Raw genomic sequence first — 25,686 nt, forward strand, 5'->3', positions numbered from 1 at the left:
TGCAAATTTGGTCAATGCTCTTTTTTTCATTTTTTTATATCTTTTTGTCCCATGTTGATCGTCCCTCTATTTTAAAATGTTCAACAACTAGATAAAAAAATTGTCTATGTCCTTATTAAGGTTATTTTATTTGGCAATGATGCTCTTAGTCATAATTGACCTTAGTATGGCTTACAAGTTACAACTGCCCCTAGACTAGCGATCTTTAAGTTATCAAGAGATAATTGCATTAGTATTGTTAACAAGTTTCATATCGGTTGCGAGATAACTTAAATATATATATGAAAGTCAATTGAATTGCCCAATAAAATTTTAAGTGATGCCACATCAGCTTTACATTGTAATGAAGGTACATGATAAGACTTTTTAATGAAAAGTTTAATTATTGCACACAAGTCCCTCATAAACTTAACAATTATTTAGAATAATTTACAAATTTACAAATAAAAACAAGTTTTAATTGTCATTTAAAATTAGTTAGATAAAAATTTACAATGTGTTTTATTTGACAAAATTTATTTTGTAATTGAAAACCCTAAAGCCGACCCATTCTTCATCCTCCATCGTATTGTTCTTTCTTCTTCATCCCTGAATTCCACCTGTTCTTCATCCTCCATCTTCTCCATCTTCTCCGTCGTGTTATCTTTGTACTTCATCTTCTCCATCGTATTCTTTTTTGTCCTCATAGACCGTTCGATCTTATTGTAACTCTTCCATTGTCGTTCTACTGGTTTGAAGCATTACTGCAACGTCCTCGTGTCCTGTCACAGATATGTTGTTCGCAAAATTATCTTTATTTTAATTTTCATTGAATTGGGGTATTTATTGTTAGCCAGAAAACGATCGATTTGGAATTAGGTTTGTATTTAAAATCGAAATTGATTTGTTACCCAGAAACGATCAATTTGGGGATTAGGGTTGTATTTAAAATTGACTATGATTGTAGTTGTTACCCAGAAAATTATGGAATTGGGGATTAGGGTTGTATTTAAAATTGACTATGATTGTAGTTGTTACCCAGAAAATTATGGAATTGGGGATTAGGGTTTGTATGTTTCAAATGATTAAATTCTGAATTTGAAGATATTATATTGAAAAGTTTAATCAAAAGTGAATGTGTAGTGTTTGATTTGAATTGGAAATTTACATGTTGATACTGTGTTAACACTTTGTATGTGTTTCATTTGAATAGCTGCTGTTGTGAAGTCAACTATGATTTCTCTACTGAGAAAACGCATGGTCTGATATTCTCAGTATAGAAAGGAAACAACGGAGAAAACAATTGACAAGTTTGAAGTTGAAGGGCTTAGCATAGGAAATTGTTGCATAGGAAATAGTTGCCTGTAAAATTGAGATAAGCTCAACTAGTTTATACAACAATGATCTATATTTAAGCTGAGTAATAATGTAAAGCATTGTGTTACAATTCAAGGTTATACAATGTACCTTAAAGCTTTGTAATTTGAGTTATACAATGATATCGTAGATAATGCCTTGTAATAGAGTTCAATTTTACATGCACGATCTTAACAAATGTATACATTCATATTTATATACAATGATAAATTTGTGATTGATTGCTTTTTATTGACTTGTTTTGTTAGATAGTAACATATGTTTCATTTTAATTTCAAACAGTTTGGATGAATATGCACCATAGAAGAGTTAGAGATGAAGGAGAGCAGGTGAAAGCTAACGTTAGGTTTCATTAGCCAGACAAAAGAGGTATGTTTAATATTTAAAGTCCAAAAATGTTATGTGTGTGTGTATGTGTTCATGTAACTTTTTCTTAGTGAGTTTTGAATTATGCTGGAGTACTCGTAATGTGTCAAAAAAATTAGTAGTTCCAAATTAGTAATGTACTAGTAATTTGCAAAATAATGTTATGTGTATAGCACAAACCCAAGTACTGGACAAAGTACTGTTTATATCCAAGATAATATCCAAACATAACATTGAAAATCAAACATAGAACGCAACCAACGTAACAGCCAAAACACTTGAAAAAACTGAAAATACAACCAATGTCGACACAAATATCGAAAACCACGACAGACATATCAAATTATCCAAATTACAACCCAAAATTCAAATTAAAAATCAAATCAAGCATAATGCCCCAAAGTTTCACGCCTTAACCACCATAGAACACAATTTCAAACTTTAACCAACGCCTTCCTTTTCTTCCACTGAACATCCCAATGTTTTGCAGCCCTCGACACGAGTTCATTCACCATCTCATTATTAGCTGATTGACAGATAAAAAGAGCTAGTTTCATCCTTGTGGCTGTAACAACCTGAGATTACAGTAATAAAAACAGTTAGTTAAATTAGAAATATAATTAGAGGGACAAAGTATAAGAAATAATATATAATGACCATTAGTTTAACTTACAGTTACGTTTTGATACTCATTCATGAATGCACACTCAATCATCCATTTTGCCACCCATACTCCACAGTCGTTTCTATAGGCAGTCATTACAAAGCAAGTGTTATACTCACAGGTAAAGTTCAATAAATTTAAAATATAAAAAGGGTTTTATGAGACGTACGAGCCTGGTCGCTGATGTGCGAGGCCAGTAGGCTGAATAAGGTTATAGTTTGTGATTAAATATTGATGCAACTTAGGATCCAGTACACCAATTGAATCATGAAGCAGTATTTTCTCCAGAAATATAGCCTGAGAATATTGGAAAACCAATTTTGAAAAAAAAAAGCATATATTTGAATGTAAAACTTAGTAGGTAACAATAAAGTATAGATAAAAATATATACCACTGTCATTATGGAATGACGTCTGTTATGATATCTTTCTTCAGTAGGCATAGAGTCCAACCATAAAAGTTTTCTATCCAACAAATCAACAACCAGTAGATACCAGTGTGATCCTTCGTCGTTTATAGGGATAAAAATCTGTAAACAATCTAATATTTAGTCATGCGAACATAATTATCAAAAGCTACTTAACAGATATTGTTGTAAAGTAAAATGTTAACCTTGGAAACATGACTTTTTGGTTTCAGGAAGTTATGTTGATATTTTACCCTAACTTGATCAGCTGATTGTTTGGATTCCAGAGCATATTGCTTAAAAAAAGATGTAATTTAAGTCAATAATTAATACTTAACAGATGTAAATTTAATAGTTGGGTTAGTGGCAATCACCGCAAAATCCGTAGGCATATACCAAACCCTCCTTGTTTTGCCCATTTTATCCTGAAGCCAATTTGATCTGGCAACTACTAGATTAAGAATCTGTACAGATAAATATAAATGATATTAGATATAAATTATATTAAACTTCTGTATGGAACATTGTAATTAAAAAAAAATATAACCTCTTGGTCAACAGGGCATCTAGGCATAAGAGACTTAAGTGTTTTCCTATCTCCAAAGACACCTGATGTAGTTCTAACCAGAACCTCATCACTACAAACAATAGTTGGTGTGCAATGTTAGTTATTATGAAATGCAATGTCATAAACAACTATAAATGCAGAATTATATGGTACAAAAAGACTGACCCCAGTAGCTGATGATCATCTTTCATAAAGATGTATGCAGCTGTGTAAGTACATATGTCGTTCAATTGCATTTTTTGAGTCGGTCGAAACGTCATTGGCATCCACTGTTATTAAATAGGTATAAAATTAAAACTGTGGTAAGTAAATAAAATTCATATAAAGGTTTGCTTTGTTGTAGTTAAAAAAAATGAAATTAGTTAAGTCTTACTTCAGGAATATAAAAAGGAACGTCGGCACCCTCGTATCCAAACGCACTTGTTGGATGGAAGTTTAAGTTAAAATCATGGTCATCATCTTGTTCTGGTTGACAGAATAGATTCCTCCTAATCCTGTCTAACTGATATGCATCAATAAAAACCTCTCCGTCATCGTTAGGCTTCATTTTTGGTGGGGCAGATGTTGTTCCCTTGGTCATATTAAAAATTGGCTTGGTTATTTTTCTAGTTGTTTCTGCCCGTTTTTTAACCGGACGTTTACGGTCCATCTCAGGAGTCGAGGCGGTGGACTCGTAATCTGTTTCGTTGTCGCTTTCATCGATCCTTCGGCTACTATTGTATTTACTGCACAAACAAATAAAGTCAGATGAACATACAAACCTAAAAAAACTACAACTAACCAGATGAACCCCTTATGAACCATTTGAACAAACCATTAGTGGTACATACAAACCCAAAAAAACTACAACTAACCATATGAACCCCTTATGGACCAGATGAACAAACCATTAGTGGTACATACAAACCTAAAAAACTACAACTAACCAGATGAACCCGTTATAAACCCTAAAAATGTAGTATGATACAAACTAATTAAAAATACGATACCAAACCTAAAAATTCAGTAAACATACTATCACAGGGTGTTGCTCTTAGTATGTGGTGTGTGACAGCTTTTGGGTTGTAGTCAAAACTTAAGTATTGTCTAAGTATTTGCAGATTTTTTAACTAAAAAATTTGTCCATATTTGTAGAGTTTAAAATGGTTCTGATTTAAAAAAATAAAGTATAGTTAAAAATGGTTCTGATTTATAAAAAGAAAGTAAAATTAGGGTTCATTAGCAAAATACATTGCCAAAGTCCCTAAGTTGAAGAATATAAGACGGAAGAGGAATGACAACAACCATAGGTAAAATATATCTGCAAACATTACCTGGATGATAGGTCAATAACCTTTTTTTCGAAGCTATCTTTGCGAGTTTCAGTCTCAGAGTAATGCTTACTAATTTCAATAGAGTGAGTGGTAGTCTTTGTTGTCATCTTAACTGTATTGTTTGTTGCATCTGTTTCAGGTATTTTTTGTTTGGTGCGTCTACTTGGCCTGGGAGGAGAAGGTCTTCTCATTTTGAAGAATATGAAGTTGAGAAGAGGAGCAGGTGTTTAGGATTGCAACTGAAGCTAGGAAGTAAAATTAAGTTGCTTTCTTCCTTTGTGTTGTAATCGAAATTAATGGTAACTGAACGGTTGGAGTTAATAGTAGGAGTTAATAGGTTGTAGGTTATTTTGGAAGTTGAAACATTTTGCTTGTGGCTTGTAAAACATGATTAGGGTAGGTTTTTGTGTGCTCAATGTAAATTGTAACATGGATTAGCGTGACTCAAAAATAATGAACTCTTCAATTTTCATTAGGTAAATGGAGGAATCACGTTTTGTTGTCAAGCTTTAAATAAAAAAATATATATTTTTTTTTATTTTTTTACTATTATGTTATGGTATCTCGTTGGTTTATTTTTGTATAAATTGTGAATTTATAATAAATTGTCGAATATAAAAACAAAGTTTATTTTAGTGTTACGTAATTAGTATCAAATATATAAAAAAAATTTAATATAATTTTGTCCAATTTCGTATGTCATTTAAAATATTTAGTAGTTTTATTGTAAATTAAAAAAATAACCGGCTTAAATTTCGCCGACAACTGAAATTACATAAAAAGTTGGAAACATTCGATAGTTTTCAAATATAAGGACAATGAAACTACGTTGGCATATATAACGTTCGATATGATATATAAAGGCAATAAAATATAAAATGTCATTACACAAACTTTGTCATCCTGAATAGTACAGGGACACACAAATTACAGTAAACACAAATTAAAGTAAACAAACAATAAAACTACAATTAAACTAATAACTTCACATTCAAATCAACTTATGCTCCTCACCGTCATAGCATGGTCCTCATAGATATTGTATGTATTGAATTGTATACGATCTCCAACTTTAAATCCATTGATTCCCACAACCTCCGGCCAACCCCTCCAAATCGTAACGACGAACGGGTTCCTCTGATAACGCAACGAACACTTATATTTTTCTCCATTTGCTCCAATCATGGTAACCTCATCCAACATTGTGTACCACAAGTATTCCCCCATTTCCCTCGGTAACGTCTGCATCAAACAACATAAGTTATAATCATAATTTTGCAAATCGTAATTAAGTGAAACAAAAAATTATAATAACTGAACTGATTACCAACCAATTCTGGATCAATTTCAGCATCCTCTGTAATGGTCATTGTGAATGAAACAGCTTTTCGGAGAGATCGTGATTTGCTGTGCCAAGTAGGGAATTGGTCCGGAGTTATTCGGTTAAACGATGGAATGATCTGGAATTGATTTGTTCCCAAGTATTTGAAAAAAATCTGATGATGAGAATCGAATTCGTAGTAGGTTCTTAAAGTCATCCAACCATTGGTGATTTTGGGTACATCATCATAGTTGCTGAACTCAACCTCAAAGATCACACATTTGGAATTGTAGTTGAAGTCATACAGGCGCCAAACATTCCCCAGTTCATTTTTGTATTCTCTATAGAACTCTCGTTCGACCTCGGCCTCGACCTACATAATTGATAGACAATAGAAACTGATTTAAATCTGGTAGTAATTATCGTCTAACAAAACAAATCAATATAAGACCAACATAATTTTGCAGTAATGATTTTTACTTAACAGATAACAACAGTTTGGTAAATTTTGCAGTCCTAGAGACACTTTACGATTGGTTCATCAATTTTCCAGTCGTATAGACAACAATACAGGGTAAAATGTTCATGCGATTGTCTACAACGGAAAAAAAAATAAAAACTCTGTTTCGAACTCGCCCTCAACTTTCAAAATTGCTCTGTTTTTAGTCTATTGTGTGAGACACAAAAAGCTCTGTTTTTTACTCATGAAAACATAACATAATGTCAAAAAAACATAAAATCAATGGATGAAGGGATAAGGAAAAAATACCTCTCCTTTCACGTGAACCGTCATAAAATAACTTAGTGCTGGTCTCTGCATAACTTCAACAACATTTTCGGCCATTTTTTTCACAGATTTTTTGTAAGATCGATGAGAAACGGAGGGGATGAACTGAAAAAGAGAAATGGCCTTTGTTGGTAAGGTTGGTGGTTCGGCAGATGAAAAGAGAAGGTTTTGGCTAAGTGAGTTTCGATTACCAATGTGTGTAATAATGACATTGGTTTGTAAAATTAATTGGCGTGTTGTTTCATCGAAAAGAAGAGGAACCGGTTAGTTTGTACTCCATTAACGAGTAACAGTGTCTCTGAAACGTTGAATTGGTTAGATATAACAAACATTTACCCCTGGACGTGCTAACTATTAATTATCGTTGGATCCAAATTGTCTGTGATCTAAGGGTTATGATTAAACTGTTGACTTTGTGATTAAATGAGTGACTATGTGACTTGGCCACTAATAACCGTCTGATTAAATGGTTGTGTCTATGATTATTAGGTCATGCAAAAAACGTACAAAATGGTAAGTGTGTACTGGACGGTTTGTATTTACCCGGTGGAAACGGAGTAAATATCTAAGTCAGTAGCATTAGGGTAAAATGTTAAGTCAAAGCACCTAAAAAATTGAACTACTCCGGTTTCGAATTCAATAAATCTGTATTTACCCGGTGGAAACGAATTAAATATCTAAGTGTCGGTGTGGGTTTCGGACGAGGACACCGACACGTGTCTGAGACGGACACGCGTAATGTAAGGTGTGTCGGTGCTTCCTAATTCATAACTCAAATAACATCAAAAAAAACTTAATAATTAAAAAAAAATTATTAAATTTCAAATTCTGACCTTAATTTATTTTTAAAATATCTGCATTACTTCGTTTTTTTTTTAAATAAGATACTAACCTATGGCCTTATGTTGGGCTATTGGTCGTATGTGATTATACACCGAGCTATATTTGTATGAGTTCATAAGTGTCGGTGTGGGTTTCGGACGAGGACACCGACACGTGTCTGACACGGACACGCGTAATGTAAGGTGTGTCGGTGCTTCCTAATTCATAACTCAAATAACATCAAAAAAAATTTATAATTAAAAAAAAATTATTAAATTTCAAATTCTGACCTTAATTTATTTTTAAAATATCTGCATTACTTCGTTTTTTTTTTAAATAAGATACTAACCTATGGCATTATGTTGGGCTATTGGTCGTATGTGATTATACACCGAGCTATATTTGTATGAGTTCATAAGTGTCGGTGTGGGTTTCGGACGAGGACACCGACACGTGTCTGACACGGACACGCGTAATGTAAGGTGTGTCGGTGCTTCCTAATTCATAACTCAAATAACATCAAAAAAAATTTATAATTAAAAAAAAATTATTAAATTTCAAATTCTGACCTTAATTTATTTTTAAAATATCTGCATTACTTCGTTTTTTTTTTAAATAAGATACTAACCTATGGCCTTATGTTGGGCTATTGGTCGTATGTGATTATACACCGAGCTATATTTGTATGAGTTCATAAGTGTCGGTGTGGGTTTCGGACGAGGACACCGACACGTGTCTGACACGGACACGCGTAATGTAAGGTGTGTCGGTGCTTCCTAATTCATAACTCAAATAACATCAAAAAAGAAAACTAAATAATTAAAAATAAATTACAATTTTTCAATTGTCATTATAATCACAAACTACCAAAATACATGCAACATCATCGGCAAACATCAAGTTTTCTAAAACGATACCCGGCAAACATCAAGTTTCACAAAATATAATCAAAATACTAATAGTTACAAACTTTGAAATCAACTTAAATATCAATTTAAGCTCCTCACATAAAAGGTATGGTCATCATATATGTTAGATGTGTTGAATAGTAGGCGGTCTCCAACTTTAAATCCGTTAATGGCAACAACTTCCCTCCATCCCCTAATGATCGATACCACGAACGGATCCATTTGATATTGTAGCTCACACTTATGCTTTTCTCTGATTGTTCCAATAATATAGATCTCATCCAACATCGTGTCACTCAAGTACTCCCCCAAATCGTCTGGCAATATCTGCAACAGATAAAAGAAATTTGATAAGCATCAATTTGTCTCAAATTCGGATAATCAATTTAAACATTATCAAAAACAATTGGATTGAGATACCAACCAAATATGGAACAATTTCAGGATCATCCTTCATAGTAATTTCGAAGGTAACAGCTTTCCGGAGAGCTCGTGATTGGGTATGCCAAGTAGGGAATTTATCAGGTGTAATTGGGTCCTCTTTGGGAATGATCTGGAACTGACTGTTCCCCAAAAATTTGAAGAGAATTGGATGATGACCTTGAAAATTGTAATGTTCTCGTATAGTCATCCAACCGTCCGTAATTCTAAGGACATCATCATCATCGTTGAACTCTACGCAGAGTTGAAGACCTTTGGAATCAAACAGAAACCAAAATTCTCCCAACTCAGACTTACAGTTTTCATAAAAACTGCGTTCAACCTCGCCCTCGACCTAGAGAATAAATCGAAACAAATCATAGTTACCTTCATAGTTATTTACAAACCGAAACAAATCATAATTTATAGTACCTTAAAACAATAACCCAACACTAAATCAAACGAAAACAAATAAAATTAACATCACACATAACATGCTCTGTTTTTTGGCCAAAGATTTGTGACATGCTCTGTTTTTTTAATTTTTTTTAATCTAACTTGTCAAAATCATTGTAAGATCTAGACCCAGTTTCAAAACGAAATAAATCAACATATAACATGCTCTGTTTTCTAATCTATGGTTTGAACATCATGCAATTTTTAAAAAAATCATATTTATACTGTGTTTAACTTAAATATGATCCAAACGAAGAAATCAACGAAACATAGTACCAAACTTACCTCTCCTGCAACATGAACAGTCAAAAAATAATCCCTTGCTGGCTTTCGAAGAACATCGGCAAGAGTTTCCACCATTTTTTTCCCTTGATTATCGTCGCAGTGGGTTTGGTAAGACGGCCGGAAGTTGAAGGGAGAAGGAAAAAAGAAGAAAAAATGGCGTGTGAGAAAGTGGAGAAATGAAGGGACTGGTAGTGTCTTGGTAAGAGGAAGAACAGATTTTTGGGTAATTATCTTTCTCGGGAGAAGAAATATAATGGTTTGTAATGATGATTTTGGTTAGCAAAATTAATTGTGGTAAGGCGCCATGAAACGATTGGTACTGGAAAGTGGGAAGTAACACTGTATCAAATTACTCGTTTGAATCGTTTAATTGGTTTGGGTCTACAAACATTTACAGTGTTATGCAACACATGTTTTGGATCGTAGGATCAACATTTAATGTCATCTAATGGTTGACATTAAATAGTTTACTTTCTGACTTCCTAAAATAGTGACCATCCGATTAAAACGAATAGACATGGAACCTTGGATGATGTAAACGCGTTAGCAGTTGTTGCATTGGATACATCACTCGTTTAATTTAAAATTGAAATTTAATACAAGAATTTTTTTTAATTTAAAATAATTAGTCGTTTGAAATTTAAAGTCTAAGAACCTAAAAAAATTGAACTACTCCGATTTCGAAGTCATCCACGTGTTTTTACTCCGGTGAGTAAATATCTAAGTCATTAGCATTAGGGTCAAATGTTAAGTCTAAGAACCTAAAAAATTGAACTACTCCGATTTCGAAGTCATCCACGTGTTTTTACTCCGGTGAGTAAATATCTAAGTCATTAGCATTAGGGTCAAATGTTAAGTCTAAGAACCTAAAAAAATTGAACTACTCCGATTTCGAAGTCATCCACGTGTTTTTACTCCGGTGAGTAAATATCTAAGTCATTAGCATTAGGGTCAAATGTTAAGTCTAAGAACCTAAAAAATTGAACTACTCCGATTTCGAAGTCATCCACGTGTTTTTACTCCGGTGAGTAAATATCTAAGTCATTAGCATTAGGGTCAAATGTTAAGTCTAAGAACCTAAAAAAATTGAACTACTCCGATTTCGAAGTCATCCACGTGTTTTTACTCCGGTGAGTAAATATCTAAGTCATTAGCATTAGGGTCAAATGTTAAGTCAAAGAACCTAAATTCCCATGTTGAATTTTTTTTACTATTCACGTGGTTTTACTCCGGTGAGTAAATATCTAAGTCATTAGCATTAGGGTCAAATGTTAAGTCTAAGAACCTAAAAAAATTGTACTACTCCGATTTCGAAGTCATCCACGTGTTTTTACTCCGGTGAGTAAATATCTAAGTCATTAGCATTAGGGTCAAATGTTAAGTCAAAGAACGGTCTTACCCCATGTTGAATTTTTTTTACTATTCACGTGGTTTTACTCCGGTGAGTAAATATCTAAGTCATTAGCATTAGGGTCAAATGTTAAGTCTAAGAACCTAAAAAAATTGTACTACTCCGATTTCGAAGTCATCCACGTGTTTTTACTCCGGTGAGTAAATATCTAAGTCATTAGCATTAGGGTCAAATGTTAAGTCAAAGAACGGTCTTACCCCATGTTGAATTTTTTTTACTATTCACGTGGTTTTACTCCGGTGAGTAAATATCTAAGTCATTAGCATTAGGGTCAAATGTTAAGTCTAAGAACCTAAAAAAATTGTACTACTCCGATTTCGAAGTCATCCACGTGTTTTTACTCCGGTGAGTAAATATCTAAGTCATTAGCATTAGGGTCAAATGTTAAGTCAAAGAACGGTCTTACCCCATGTTGAATTTTTTTTACTATTCACGTGGTTTTACTCCGGTGAGTAAATATCTAAGTCATTAGCATTAGGGTCAAATGTTAAGTCTAAGAACCTAAAAAAATTGAACTACTCCGATTTCGAAGTCATCCACGTGGTTTTACTCCGGTGAGTAAATATCTAAGTCATTAGCATTAGGGTCAAATGTTAAGTCTAAGAACCTAAAAAAATTGTACTACTCCGATTTCGAAGTCATCCACGTGTTTTTACTCCGGTGAGTAAATATCTAAGTCATTAGCATTAGGGTCAAATGTTAAGTCAAAGAACCTAAATTCCCATGTTGAATTTTTTTTTAAATTTTTACTATTCACGTTAAAAATTTAAAAAATTAAGTACAAACAAACACACACCTGCGTGGAAACCAAAAAGTTTTCTTCCAAACAGGTACTATTACCACACCACATATGCGTGGAAACCAAAAAGGCTTCCTTTTGTTGGAATAGATATCATTCATCATTGCAACCTAAAAAAACTTTTTCATTCTCCAACAAAGGGAACCACTTCATCGTGTGAAACCCTTACCATTCTTGTTAAGCGTCCGAGGCGGAAAAACGGAGCAACCGGCGCAACGACAACGAATGGCGTCCTCGTCCAGACAAAGGTTTGTCCTTCTTACTTTTTGTCATCGTTATTGTTATCGATTTACATCCTATTTGTGTTCTTTGTTGTCGTTGGTTTCATTGATACTGTTCGTATCTACTAAGTTCATTAAGTTCATTCATGAGTAAATTCCTAAGTAGGAGAATTGCTTCGTTATTGTTTATAAAGACTTAGTTACATGATAAAGTGATTTGAGAGTAAATGCATTCAACAAGATCTGCATGTTGATAAAGTGATTTGATAGTAGATTTTTTTTTTTATTTTTTTAAACGATGTTTATTTACCTTCAATTACCAAGATCTGAAACGTTGATGCTATGTTATACTTCCAATGTGTTGTCTTATTTGTAAACGATGTTATCATTATCAGACGTTGTTGGTGATTATTGGTTATGTTCTGTGTTCATGCACTGGTAACTATATGATGATGTTGTTTATTTATGTTGATTTAGGAATGTAAGTATGAACCCAGTCAAACCAGAGCCTGTTGACGTAATATGGTTAAGTTCAGATGACGAAGGTGATAATGTTTATCAGAGGTCTCAGAGGTTTGAGAGGAGGGTTGCTAATAGGGATGCTAATAGGGATGCTAATAGGGTTGCTAATAGTGTTGCTAACAATGTTGCTCAAAGGACTGCTAACAATGTTGCTCAAAGGACTGCTAACAATGTTGCTAACAATGCTGGTAAGAGGAGGGTGGATAACAATGTTGCTCAAAGAGTGATTAAGGACAGGAATGAAATCTGTGAATGGATAACACAAGTTACACCAGCTATGCAGAATTTGAAGAGGAAACAAACACTGGTATTAGTTCACATTTGGTGCATTCTCAATTATGTATCACTTGTTATTTACTTTGCCTTACTGACTAATAATCTTGATTATCGTATATTTGGTACAGCACATTCCTGCGTGGGTTGTGAAGCGTGCTCTAAAAGACAAGTGCGACATTTACTTGCGATCTGCAGAGACGAAACGTACATATGAATGTGCTATTTTGGATCCGGGACGCTCGTCGCAGAGATACATTGGAGATGGTTGGTATGACTTTGTTGAAGTGCACAGGCCTAAAGTTGGTGACGTCCTCCACTTTTCTCTGAAACCACCTTATAAGTTAATGGTTGTTTCATTGATGCGCCAGAAGCCTCGCACCCGCTGAATTGATGCCCAGATGGATCAATGTTTGATATCCTCGTCCAAACTGTTTGCTACTGTTTAATTAGCTCTTGTTAAGTACTTATGTTTGTTTTAAGTAGTTGTTGAACTTTTTAATTGTAAAAATGCTACTTTTATCAGTAGCCAGACATCAGTTGACGATCACATACGTGTTCGTCGACATATGCAATTTCAATTCTATTTTAAAAAGTTTCGTTTTATTATTATCGTTTAAGTTACGATACATATGGCGTGATTCGTTATTATTTGGCGTAAGTCGTTATTATTTAGCTTGCTTACCCTTTGTGTGGTTGAGGCATTTGTTCCACTAGTTTTCAAAGAGTTAAACATTTGATTTAATGAAACACTAAGTAAACTGGAATTTCATTCAGTTTTGGAAGTTTAAGAGCTATAATTACTTGATACCCATAATGAATGAATTCCATCGAAAAACTTTATGTCCAGATAAAGCTTGTTACATAGGTTTGCTTTTTTCAAATTTACTCATGTTTAGAAGTTGAAACACGCAATAATTACTCCACAGCAGCCCTATAAGCACTCCACAAATCCTATAATCCAGCTAACCAATCCTATAATCACGCTAACCAATCCTATGTCTTATCCCTATAATTACTAGTTTTTCAGTTTTGGAAGTTGAAACACACAATAATCAATTCACAACCATATAATCACTCTAACCAATCCTATTCCTATCAGTTTTGGAAGTTGAACACACAATAATCAATTCACAACCCTATAATCACTCTAACTAATCCTATTCCTTATCACTTATCACGGTTGGAACAAAAAAGAAAAAAGAGAAAAAACAACAATCCATCAATATTTTTCTGAGATTAGAATCGTTATTAAAAAAAAAAAATTACATTAATTAGGTAAACATTTTAACATAAAAAAAGAAAATAACCCAAGAACAAATCAACAAATTCCTAAACATCTTTGCTGTCGATCTCTCGTTTTGTAGTTTCATCTTCATCTTCTCTCCCTTATTGAATTGAATTTCTTTAACAATTGAAACCACATCTTTGAACAACTCTGAGCATGTGCAACCACGACTGGGTTGAGTTTGTGATTCACGAACATTTGGACTAGCAGTTGGACGCACATAGGGAGGGTGGCCTTCAATTTCATCATCCCATATGAAAAGATTACAACTTCGAGCTCCCTGAAAATTATATTTCAATCATCAAAATGTTATACTCACCAAATTAAATCATGATCGAAATAGATCTACCAAGTATAAAACGATCTGTTAGCAAACCTACCCCATGAGTTCGACATTTCCAATATCTACGCTTAGGATTTTCGCCTGAATTGGATATGTACAACCTCATTGGATTTTTGCAACCACATTCTGGGATTTCGACTGCCATTGAATTTGCAACAGATGAAGAAGACATTGTTGGGACAAATTGCGAAATTAGGGATTTTTGGGAAACAATAAATCTGTATTTCGAATTGGATGGAGAGAAGAGATGAGTATTGGGAAACTAGGGTTTTCGAAACATTAATGAATGAGAGGTCTTTATAGCCGTATTTGAAACTATGTCTGGGTGCAGAGCATGCGTCAAATAAACATAATTATATCAACACAAATGAAAACTTTACAAAAGAATTAATGACAGCCTAGTGGTAGTGTTTACCGTTCAATTCATGTAGATCTCGAGTTCGAAACTGGTTGGTGCCATTTTTGTTATTTTTTTTCTTTACAAAATAACATTAAATAACCGAATGTTGCAAACATGACTCAAACCTGCGTTATACTGGTATAAAAGCCAATTTTATAAGCTTTCTAAACATGTAACTCATATTAAAGCATAAATAACAGTCATGGATCACTATTGTACCAATTTCTCCAAGTAAATCAAAACAAACATGAAATCCCAAACAATTTATCCACAAACATAATTAAACCAGAATTGTACATCAACATTATCAAAATGCATTCAATTATACTACTACTAAAATACTCAATCATCAGTAGCAGCCTTTTCAACTTGTTGTAGCAGACTGTAGCACGAACGTGAAGATTGCCCGACACTCTGTTGTAGCATACCGTAGCACGAACTTGCAGTTTGCCCAACACTCATTCCATACATTGGGTATACGGGTTGCAAATGCATTGGTTGAAACATTTGAGGTACCATCGGCATAACAGGTTGAACTCCACACATTGCATTTAAATGTCTGCTTGTGCCTGTAACATCCATCTGTGCTTGGAAATGCATTTGATTGTAACATCCATTTGTGTCTGCTTGTGTTGTCACTGTGGCCTTAGCGCCACGGTGTATCGGTGGACGTGAACCCTTCTTTTGCACACTTCTGTCAACATTGCAGGTTGCTTTTCTTTTCTTTTTCTGATTATAAAAAAATAATGACAAAATAAATTTTACTTAAATTTCACATAATAACACAAAATATTTAATAAAACATATTATACCTCATCCATTTGGCTTATAGCATCAGATATCGACACCGACTGCAAATCAACTATTGGTTCTGTCGCTTTTTGTGTACCCTGCAAGTTTAAACATATCAACTATAATGTTTAATAACAAATCAAACAGTAACTATAACTAAGTAATCACGAGTTATTGAAATAACCTCGGAACATGTCCTCGCATTATGAGTTGTAGCGTTGCATTTTCCACATCGCCTGACAGATTTTGGTTCTTTCTTTTTTTTCTTTGGAGCACCTTTACTCTTAACCGCCACCGGATCACCGACTGCTGGATTTTGTGTCCCAATAATAGGATCATCATTAATGCAGTACTTTTTTTGTAATTTCATAATGTCATCCAAAATTTGGCCATACACACCATTCTTTTTTGCAGCTTCTTTGCAAAAACTTGTAAAGGCCGAACAATATGCACCAAAACGAGCTTCCTCAACTACGTTCGAATCAACATCACCATTACATTCCATGTTGTTCAAATACTCAATTTTGGCATCCTTGGTCCATCGCGACAATACCAAGGGCCTAGGAATATGATCAACATGTTCATCCTTCATGACATAAAATATATGAGAACATGGAACACCGCGAGAATCAAACAACTTACACGAACATTGCAATGTGGTACCATCAAATACAACTTTCCTTTCATATGTATCGTTACAAAATTTTGTTAATGTATAAATCTTTGTATCCCCGTGATCACTTTTATGCTTAACTATCAATGCACCAGCCTTCAGAATTTGCTCTTTAACTTCTTTGAAAATCTCCGCAGTATAAGTATTGGCGGCATCACTCTCAATCACACGCAGTTGAGTTGTCAACACAGGTACCGTAAACTTTGACTTAAAATCAGCTTCCAATTCATTATTTCTGTAATCTCTCAAAACCTGATCAAAATTATGCATGAATTCAAAAATGCAGCCTTTCGTCCTGACATAAGTCTTTATTATTGCATTAACAGCTTCACATTGAGACGTAGTCCTTATACGTCCAAAAAACTGATCACGTAGATATCCAGTTGCCCATAGTGACCTATTCTCATAAGTTTTGACAACCCATGGATGTTGTTCCACTTCAGTTTCTTTAATTAGCTCTGACCAATACTCTTCAAATTCATCCTTTGTGAAATTTGAGTACATGGCTTTTTGAAAACCGTCCAAAAATTCTGGATTATCTTTCACATTCTCAACTGCATTCTTATTCAAATGCCAAGCACATAACCTGTGGGTGGCATCGGGAAAAATCTGTTTTATGGCCTCCCTCATTGCCCCATCTCCATCTGTTACCACTGCTTTTGGTTGTTTACCTTCCATGCACTCTAAAAAACAATTCAACACCCACTTGTACGTCTCCGTCGTTTCATCTGCTACCAATGCAGCACCAAAAATTACTGTCTGAGAATGGTGGTTACACCCTGAAAATACAACCAATGGATAGTTGTATTTATTCTTCCGGTAAGTCGTGTCAAAGGCAAGCACATCACCAAAACAAAAGTAGTCTGATCTGCTACTGCCATCAGCCCAAAATAGAGACCTCATTCGTCCATTACTATTGTCGACGGCATACTCAGCATATAGCATGGGATCAGTAGACGACTTTACATTAAGATAATTTAAAGAAGCGACAACATCACCATCTTTAATACACTCACGCATTTTTTTATCAAAATAATTGTACAAATCTTTCTTTGTAAATCCAACACTAGCATATCCACCCTTCTGGGCAATCATGTACCCCATTATATGACAAGTTCTAATTCCACGTGTTTGAAGACCATCAATCTGAGCCTTATCTGCTTCAGATATTTTACGATAAACAGGGTGCAGGTGAACAAACCTAGCTGGGGTTAATTCATGGTTATGACACTCTACGAAAGCAGTAACTACATATCTATCCTTTTGTTTTCTGTATTGCACACGAAACCTAGCTTCACAATTTGTACGGCTCAAACGTCTATGTTCTACTTTCCTATCTAACCTGGTTAAATGTTTCTTCTCTCTTAAACCATGTCTGTTGCAAACAAACTGCTTCATTTGTGTTACTTTATTACCATCTAACTCTTTTATCCTACTAGAAGCTTTCCTAATAGCAAAACCCTTACATTTACCATACCGGTAATAAAATTCATAAGCTTCACTAACAGTAGCAAATTCCATGGCTCGAATCTCATCAGAAGTAATTGAATCAAAATTTACCTCACTATGAACTGCAGCTCCAATATTATCAGATGCATCTTCGCCAGTCTCTGAACTTTCAGTCTCTGACCTTTCATCCCCACTGGATCCTGAATAACTGTCATCCTCGTCGGCATTCGATTCTAAATCATACGTATCAGTACCTTTAGTGGAATGAAGGTCTCTGGACTCAACGTCAACAGATTCGTCGGTGTGTTCCATATCTATATCATGAATTAACACAATATGTCAAACAACATAAATATTCATCGAAGTATTCCACATCTATATCCCTAATTCCCAAATTTTATTATTTTTTGAATTGTAAACCCTAATTCCCAAATTACCTGAATGTCGCACTTGTCGCCCTCGATTGTATATTTATGGTCGGAGATTCAATGCGATAACATCAATGGCTAGCTCGTATGCAGTGTTGTTAAGAATGGAAAAGTTCAGTTGATTCAACAATGGCGGACGAAGGTTGGGTGGTGAGGTGAGATATTACGATGTTGATGAACAGAAGAATGAAGAAGATGAATATTTTCTTTATAATTTGCGTTTTGATAATTTGATTTTTACAACATCATTATAATTAATAAAACAATATTAATGTTGATGTAATTTACATAAATGTTGAGATAATTTATGTAACAATTTTAATGGTAGGGACTTATTTGCAATTTTAATAGATGTGGAGATGCATGGTAAGTGACATGCATTGTATTATCCTATGTGGCAGTTGAATAAGTCCACTTACTTTTCTATTGGCCACAGTGGCGATCTCACCAAAGAGGCCATTTTACTGACCTCACGCTAGGGGACACTGTTTAAGAAACCAAATATAGTAATATCACATTGATGTTTGTGCGGTCAACGTCTCGAAAGTGTAAACAGTGTTATTTTTAATTTTAAAATTTCATTTTTTGGTTTCCTTAACCAGTGCCCCGGGGGCACCGGTTAGCATAACCCTTATATTTATAGTATTGAGACAATTTTTACCTTACAAATGAGTTTTATAAAGTTGAGTTAGACTTAACTCTCAAATCTAAAAGTTATATATATCTCATCATCACATTCGATTCAAACTTATTTAAAATGATATGAGATTCAGATTAAAAATTAAAATATAAGAATTGGATCTAAGATTTACACTGGCCGCGATGGTATAAGATTTGAATTAAAGATTAAAATATAAGAATTGGATCCAAGATTTGTGAGAGTGAGAATTGAATTAATTGGATAATTTTTACTCTTCTACATTCACAACAACACAAACAATTCCAAACAAAGTACTATTTTCTGCATTTTGTTGTGCAGAGACAAATAGAACAAACTGGGACAATGCTATTTCAATCTAACCTTTGTTAACATTACAATTCTTAAAATTTACACCAGTCTTAGAGTATGCGAGAGAAAACTATTCTTTTCTTTACAAATGTGTATGTACTTCTACTTCCGAAGTGATTTTGGAGATGGAAAAAGTTGAGCATAGAAATCAATTGCCTATCTTCGAGACTAAAATTACTAATGAGAGAAATAATATCCTTTTCAACTCTGTTTTAACTGACAAAACAAGCATTCAGCTTCTATATTAACTGAAGGAGGAAATTGTTTAGGAGAAATTAGTTTTACAAATATCAGAAAACAAGAGACATAAGTCACTCTCATAAATAAGTCATTAGACCGATACATCATCATCATGGATTCATGGTTGTAGCCTCGCATCCAAAACATGTGGATACACCCTATAGGAAAGAAAAAGAAAGAACACTTACCAAAATGACAAAAACAGAAAAGGATAATGTATCTCAAATGAAACTAACACAAAAATATTGAAGAACATGAAATATAGTTAACATGTAAATAAGAAGCTTAATGTTCTGATTTTGAATTACCAGTGGTAGCGATGAATTATCTACTTGAGCCATCATCCAAATTTTGAGGACAAAATAATCATCCTTAGAGTTCTGGTTATCTATAAACAAGAAAAAAGCAACACCAATGTGAGAAAGCAAGCCATAACATTGGAATCATGATTGGAGATAATTGATTTTGTATACATTACCTTTTTTTCGCTACAATTTTACTTATAGTAGAATTAAGGTCACCATTCCAGTGGCATTCATCTTTGTCTTCGTCATTTACATGTACTTCTCTGAGATTTGGTGTGTTCAACACACCATGTGAGAAAGTTTCCATTATGGGACAATCAATTACAAATAACTCACGCAGTAGTGGAAATCTGAAGCCATGTCTTCCCATGCAAAAACTTCTTAGCCTTGGTAAGTTACTCAATCGTAGATATTCCAATTTCATAAAAGCTATCTCAGAAGCATCATTCTCATCATCACTTGCAATTATTTCTTCTATCTTTTCACAACCAATTATACACAACTTTCTTAGTTTTTGTAAACTAGAAGCTGTTGATGATTTCATAATAATTTCCAATCCAGCACAATCGTACACCTGCAACTGTTCTAAATTCTCAAACAACACTGAGGATGGAACTATATTCTTGAGTCTAGTACAGCTAATTACAATCAAAATTTCAATATTTTTTATAACTGGATGCAGCTCAGGTTTCTCTTTACATATAACCTTGAGGTTGTCTAACATAGCAAGTTCTAAACTTCTCAACTTGATAGTTGTTTCAGAATGTCCAGCGCATTCGCTTCCACTCGAGAAAATATATGTGAAGGAACTATTTTTCACCTTAAGGTTTTCAAGATTGTTAAACCTTTGGAGGAAACTGGATGGAAATTTGTCGGACAAATCATGAAAACACCGCAGGGTAAGATCTTTTACTGTGTAGATAGGCTCATCATTAAGTTGACCATTGCATAACATGGTGACATCCTTGCTGTTCAGAATATGCTCCCTTGTGTTGCGGCGGACAACCTATGAAACACAGGTAATCAGATTTAAGCTAATAGCTACGTAAAGAAAAGAATATTGCCCACAATTTCCAGACAAAATCATATAAACTTAATGAAAACATGGAATGCACCTTTTCAATTGAGAAAAGGGGTAGTGTATCAACTGGGACAATGTCTTGGTAATTTAGAGACTTTGGCTTGAATAGTACGAGCTTGTCACAATGAAACACATCCACAAGTCTTAAAATAGGACAATTCAAGTTATGCGATCCATCGTAGAAGCTTCGAAGTTGAGTCAAATGTTGAAAACTCAAATATGTTAATTCTGGGAAAATAAGTTCTGGATCTGTGTCAGCCATTTCATCCTTTGATACAATAATCTCTACGCCACATTTTTCAATATAAAGCTCTTGGAGATGCTGAATCTCTTTAGCCATAGAGAGGGCAAAAACGTGATTGAGGTTTCGGCATTCAGTAACTTTCAATTGGCAGAGGTTTTGAAACTTCAAAGTTTTATTAGGATTCCCACTCCATATGTGTTTTAGCATCGGTAAATGGTTCAAAGTGAGAGTTCTCAATTGCATTTTCAGCCTTGTTTGTCTACCACCATCTGCATTTAGACCTTGTGTTTCAAATACAACTTCAAGAGCATTACAATTGCGGTCACTATCTCCAGATTCTGTAATTTATCAAGCACATAAGATGGAAATACATTTGACAGTTTATTGCAGGATTTAATTTTCAACTGCTTCAGTTTGCAGAAGGAATTTGGAGCAAGTTGATTGTGCCATAATGACTTCAATTGTTCCATGAGGGAGATTTCCAATGTCTCCAAGTTTGGAAATACACCCTACAATCAGTAATATTCTTAGACCGTTAACACTTAATTGCACTACTAAAAAAAAACTATAGTTAATAGTTACAGAGCTGGAGACATTGCTCACCTCGTCATTAGAAAATGGTTTCTGAGATAAAGGAAGACTACCGAATTTTCCATCTGAGATAAATATTTTCTCCAACATTTGGCAATTACTAATTGCAAGATGCTTCAGGTTTACAAGTTCTCTAGCCACCGAGGATGAGAATGCATACGCTATATTGTCACATTCGACAATTGTCAAACTTTTCAAGTTATGAATGAAAGATGTTGAAATTTTAGGTAATTAGGTGGAAAAAATAGGAGAAAATAACAAGGAACAATAGAATATTATTGATAATGATGTCAATAATCTAATTACAATATTTACATTATTTACATTACTATTTACATTAATAAAATAGTATGACTACCTTGGTATTTATAACCAAGTGAATAAACTTAAATCTAAACTAAATCCCTTTATTATAGGGCTAAAAATAAACAAACCAAATCGAGATGAATCCATATCAAATTAAATAAAAATGTCCGCAGATTAAAGTATCACAAACGGGGTATGCCCGCGGATTAACGTATCACAAACGGGGTATGCCCGCGGATTAAGGGAAAACAAACGGGGTATGCCCGCGGATTAAGGTATCACAAACGGGGTATGCCCGCGGATTAAGGGATCACAAACGGGGTATGCCCGCGAATTAAGGGATAACAAACGGGGTATGCCCGCAAATTAAGGGATCACAAACGGGGTATGCCCGCGGATTAAGGGATCACAAACGGGGTATGCCCGCAGATTAAGGTATCACAAAACAGGTAATTAGGCCACCAAAACAAGATCAAGAGAGACTGATGATCAATCTTGGGAAAAAACGGTGGTTAAAGGTAAAGGATTCATGGAAAATTGGCATGTGACTGCATGTGTTAAGTAACATATCAATAAGGGTTAGAAAAGAAAGCAAAGGGGTAAACAAGAACCACAAAGGTGTGGAACAAAATAAAAATAAATTCTAATGACGGCTAGGGTTTATATGAAAAAAAGATAAAAAAGGTAAAGTGAAGAATAACCAAGAATTAATTATTCTCGGGAGAAATTGCAGCGGAATTATGTTTCAAGGTGGATACCATGGCTCTGATACCATGTTGAAATTTTAGGTAGTTAGGTGGAAAAAATAGGAGAAAATAACAAGGAACAATAAAATATTATTGATAATGATGTCAATAACCCTAATTACAATATTTACATTATTTACATTACTATTTACATTAATAAAATAGTATGACTACCTTGGTATTTATAACCAAGTGAATAAACTTAAATCTAAACTAAATCCCTTTATTATAGGGCTAAGAATAAACAAACCAAATCGAGATATTTTCTCAACAAATAATATTATAATATTTTCTATTCTAATAAAAGAACATCCTGGAAGATTGTCATCCCACAGTTTCCTAGAATTGATCTTAGACAGCTTTAATAGTTCAAGGTGGGGCATCACAACCTATTAACATAAAGATACTCATGAAGATCTTATTTTCGTATTATGAATAAGTAAGATGATGCGATGGTTCATTGCGAATAATATTTAATGAAACAAAAACAATGTACTGTTGTTTGAAGAGTCATATGTGTTGGGAAAAACCGGCATAGAAAAAATAAAAGAACGCAATCAACAACACAAGAATATAACGTGGAAACTCCAAATCGGAGAAAAACTACGGTCGTTGTCAAAACCGACAACCAGAGAATAAACACTATGTGAAAATTGTTACAACACATAGACTTCACTCTCAATCACCCCATGCCCCAATACACCCACACTCTCCAAAGTAAATATTTGAACTACATCTCAAATACTCTTAAACAAGAGCATAAGAGAAAAGCAAAAAGACACAAATATAAACTTAAAGTGTTTACAAGTGTTACTGCTTGGTGCAATTATAAACAAAGAACTTAGGTCCATTATATAGCCTTGATTCCCTCATTGCTTCACCATTAAGCGATGTGGGACTTCTTCAATATAATTTCTTTGACCTTTTTTTTCTTCTTCATTAGCAATGTAGGACTTACATTGCAATCAACCCCAACAATCTCCACCTTGATTGTAATGGTCTTCAATCTTCATTGTCTACACCGACAATCATTATCTTCTGCTTCCATTGTCTATACCGACAATCATTGTCTTCACCGACAATCATAATTCTCATTGTATATACCGACAAATTAAATTATCATACTCCACCATAAAGAGTACACTCCACTTGGAACTAAACCATCCCAAGAATTTTCTTCACTTGAAACTAAACCATCCCAAGATTTTTCTTCACTTGGAACCAAGTCATTCCAAGAATTTCATCTCGAAACCTCACTGACAATTTATGGTGCAACTTCCATGTTGGCTTTCTCTGGAAGTTCATCGGCCATCGAGATAACCACGTACCTTGCATCAATGCCAACCAATGCCCGCACGCTATCATCACACACCTTGCATCCATGTCAACCGATGCCCATGTGTCACTTGAACAACTTCAAACATCTGTGAAACCACCTCAGGCCATTGTTAGGCTCCAACAATTCCAGTTTAGTTACATCACCTAGTAAACCTTGTTTCACTAGTCCAACTAAACTCATGTCACTAACAAGTACCCACCCGAAGATCCACAACTTAACCAAAAATGAGAATCACCACTAGTAACAGATGCATAACCAATAATAGTAGAACTATCTAACAAGTATCTACCTACTATCTATGCATCAAAGTTCAAGAAAATACCTCGCATTGTGTTAAAAGAAACTCACCCATACCTTGAACCTTACAAGCTTTCCGTCACCAAGATGAACAACTCCACCTTCAACTAGCTATAGAGATTCAAAAGTATTTCTTCTTCAAACACATGTGATAAGAGCTTCCAAAGTCCATATGACTCAACACTCCACCGATTCTCAACTTCCACTAGCACCTTCGCATCCTCATAATAAGTTGTTGTTTCAGACGTAACTCGAGTATTCTTATCACCGCCTCTCCAGACTGATGTTGAGTATTATTACCATCGCCTCTCCAGGTTGACCTTGTGTAACCCAAATTGCATCACCATATCCTTGACTTGATTTCCCGTTTGATACCAGTTGTTGGGAAAAACCGGCATAGAGAAAATAAAAGAACGCAATCAACAACACAAGAATATAACGTGGAAACTCCAAATCGGAGAAAAACCACGGTCGTTGTCAAAACCGACAACCAGAGAATAAACACTATGTGAAAATTGTTACAACACATAGACTTCACTCTCAATCACCCCATGCCCCAATACACCCACACTCTCCAAAGTAAATATTTGAACTACATCTCAAATACTCTTAAACAAGAGCATAAGAGAAAAGCAAAAAGACACAAATATAAACTTAAAGTGTTTACAAGTGTTACTGCTTGGTGCAATTATAAACAAAGAACTTAGGTCCATTATATAGCCTTGATTCCCTCATTGCTTCACCATTAAGCGATGTGGGACTTCTTCAATATAATTTCTTTGACCTTTTTTTTCTTCTTCATTAGCAATGTGGGACTTACATTGCAATCAACCCCAACAATATGGTATATAGATGCCGCTAGGTTTTATATAATCTAAACAATGGCAACAAATGCCAGTTCATTTAATCCCCTTTTGTGCATCCAAACATAACACACAAGAGTATTAGGAGCGTCCATAAAAAATTAAAATAGGAAATGAAATTTGTAAACACATTCAAATTTATGAAACAGCATTATCAAAAAGTATGTAAACAGCTTAAAATTTTAAATCCAACTCTGTTGAAATTGAAACATAACCTAAAGCACTCTATGTAGCTTAAAAAGACAAATAGCAAACTAGAAAGCATTAAATCATGTTATTACCTTTTGATTAATTAGTGCCACAGGCATGCACTGTTTATCAGCTTTCAATGGAATAGAACAGAAACTAATGAGACTAGGCAAATGCTCGAGTTCAAGTGAACCCAATTTGGGG

General features: G+C 34.4%; 4 protein-coding genes and 1 long non-coding RNA gene across 7 annotated transcripts; 2 read left to right on the forward strand and 3 right to left on the reverse strand.

Moving 5' to 3' along the window:
- The first annotated feature begins 297 nt into the window (after positions 1-297).
- On the forward strand, positions 298-5,156 carry LOC123895012. The gene is made up of 3 exons (XR_006804050.1): positions 298-1,432; positions 1,639-1,725; positions 4,814-5,156. It is a non-coding gene; the product is annotated as an uncharacterized LOC123895012 (long non-coding RNA).
- A 514-nt stretch (positions 5,157-5,670) lies between these two features.
- On the reverse strand, positions 5,671-6,839 carry LOC123896429. Its single transcript, XM_045946814.1, has 3 exons — positions 6,765-6,839; positions 6,006-6,368; positions 5,671-5,916 (listed from the first exon to the last, which is right to left on the reverse strand). The coding sequence occupies exons 1-3, from the start codon at positions 6,837-6,839 to the stop codon at positions 5,671-5,673; spliced, it is 684 nt and encodes a 227-aa protein (XP_045802770.1).
- A 5,134-nt stretch (positions 6,840-11,973) lies between these two features.
- On the forward strand, positions 11,974-13,288 carry LOC123896430. The gene is made up of 3 exons (XM_045946815.1): positions 11,974-12,131; positions 12,582-12,933; positions 13,031-13,288. The coding sequence occupies exons 1-3, from the start codon at positions 12,109-12,111 to the stop codon at positions 13,286-13,288; spliced, it is 633 nt and encodes a 210-aa protein (XP_045802771.1). The 5' UTR covers positions 11,974-12,108.
- Positions 13,289-15,144: 1,856 nt separating this feature from the next.
- LOC123895008 (protein FAR1-RELATED SEQUENCE 5-like) lies at positions 15,145-18,744 on the reverse strand. 2 transcript variants are annotated; one of them, XM_045945180.1, is made up of 4 exons: positions 18,282-18,744; positions 15,907-18,158; positions 15,743-15,820; positions 15,145-15,659 (listed from the first exon to the last, which is right to left on the reverse strand). In XM_045945180.1, exons 2-4 carry the CDS (start codon positions 18,154-18,156, stop codon positions 15,273-15,275), a joined length of 2,715 nt encoding a protein of 904 aa, XP_045801136.1. In that variant the 5' UTR covers positions 18,157-18,158; positions 18,282-18,744; the 3' UTR covers positions 15,145-15,272. The 2 variants fall into 2 exon arrangements, with proteins under 2 accessions (XP_045801136.1, XP_045801139.1); XM_045945183.1 differs by lacking the exon at positions 18,282-18,744 and having other exon boundaries at positions 15,907-18,248.
- An 806-nt stretch (positions 18,745-19,550) lies between these two features.
- LOC123895011 lies at positions 19,551-20,557 on the reverse strand. Of its 2 annotated transcripts, none has more exons than XR_006804049.1 (3): positions 20,000-20,557; positions 19,830-19,909; positions 19,551-19,679 (listed from the first exon to the last, which is right to left on the reverse strand). XR_006804049.1 is itself a non-coding variant. In XM_045945184.1 (3 exons), exons 1-3 carry the CDS (start codon positions 20,548-20,550, stop codon positions 19,632-19,634), a joined length of 678 nt encoding a protein of 225 aa, XP_045801140.1. In that variant the 5' UTR covers positions 20,551-20,557; the 3' UTR covers positions 19,551-19,631. The 2 variants fall into 2 exon arrangements, 1 of the variants encoding a protein (XP_045801140.1); XM_045945184.1 differs by having other exon boundaries at positions 19,830-19,911; positions 20,003-20,557.
- Between the last annotated feature and the right edge of the window lie 5,129 nt (positions 20,558-25,686).

The sequence above is a fragment of the Trifolium pratense genome, linkage group LG7 (genome assembly GCF_020283565.1).
Source record: "Trifolium pratense cultivar HEN17-A07 linkage group LG7, ARS_RC_1.1, whole genome shotgun sequence".
In the NCBI taxonomy this organism is placed as follows: Eukaryota; Viridiplantae; Streptophyta; class Magnoliopsida; order Fabales; family Fabaceae; genus Trifolium; species Trifolium pratense.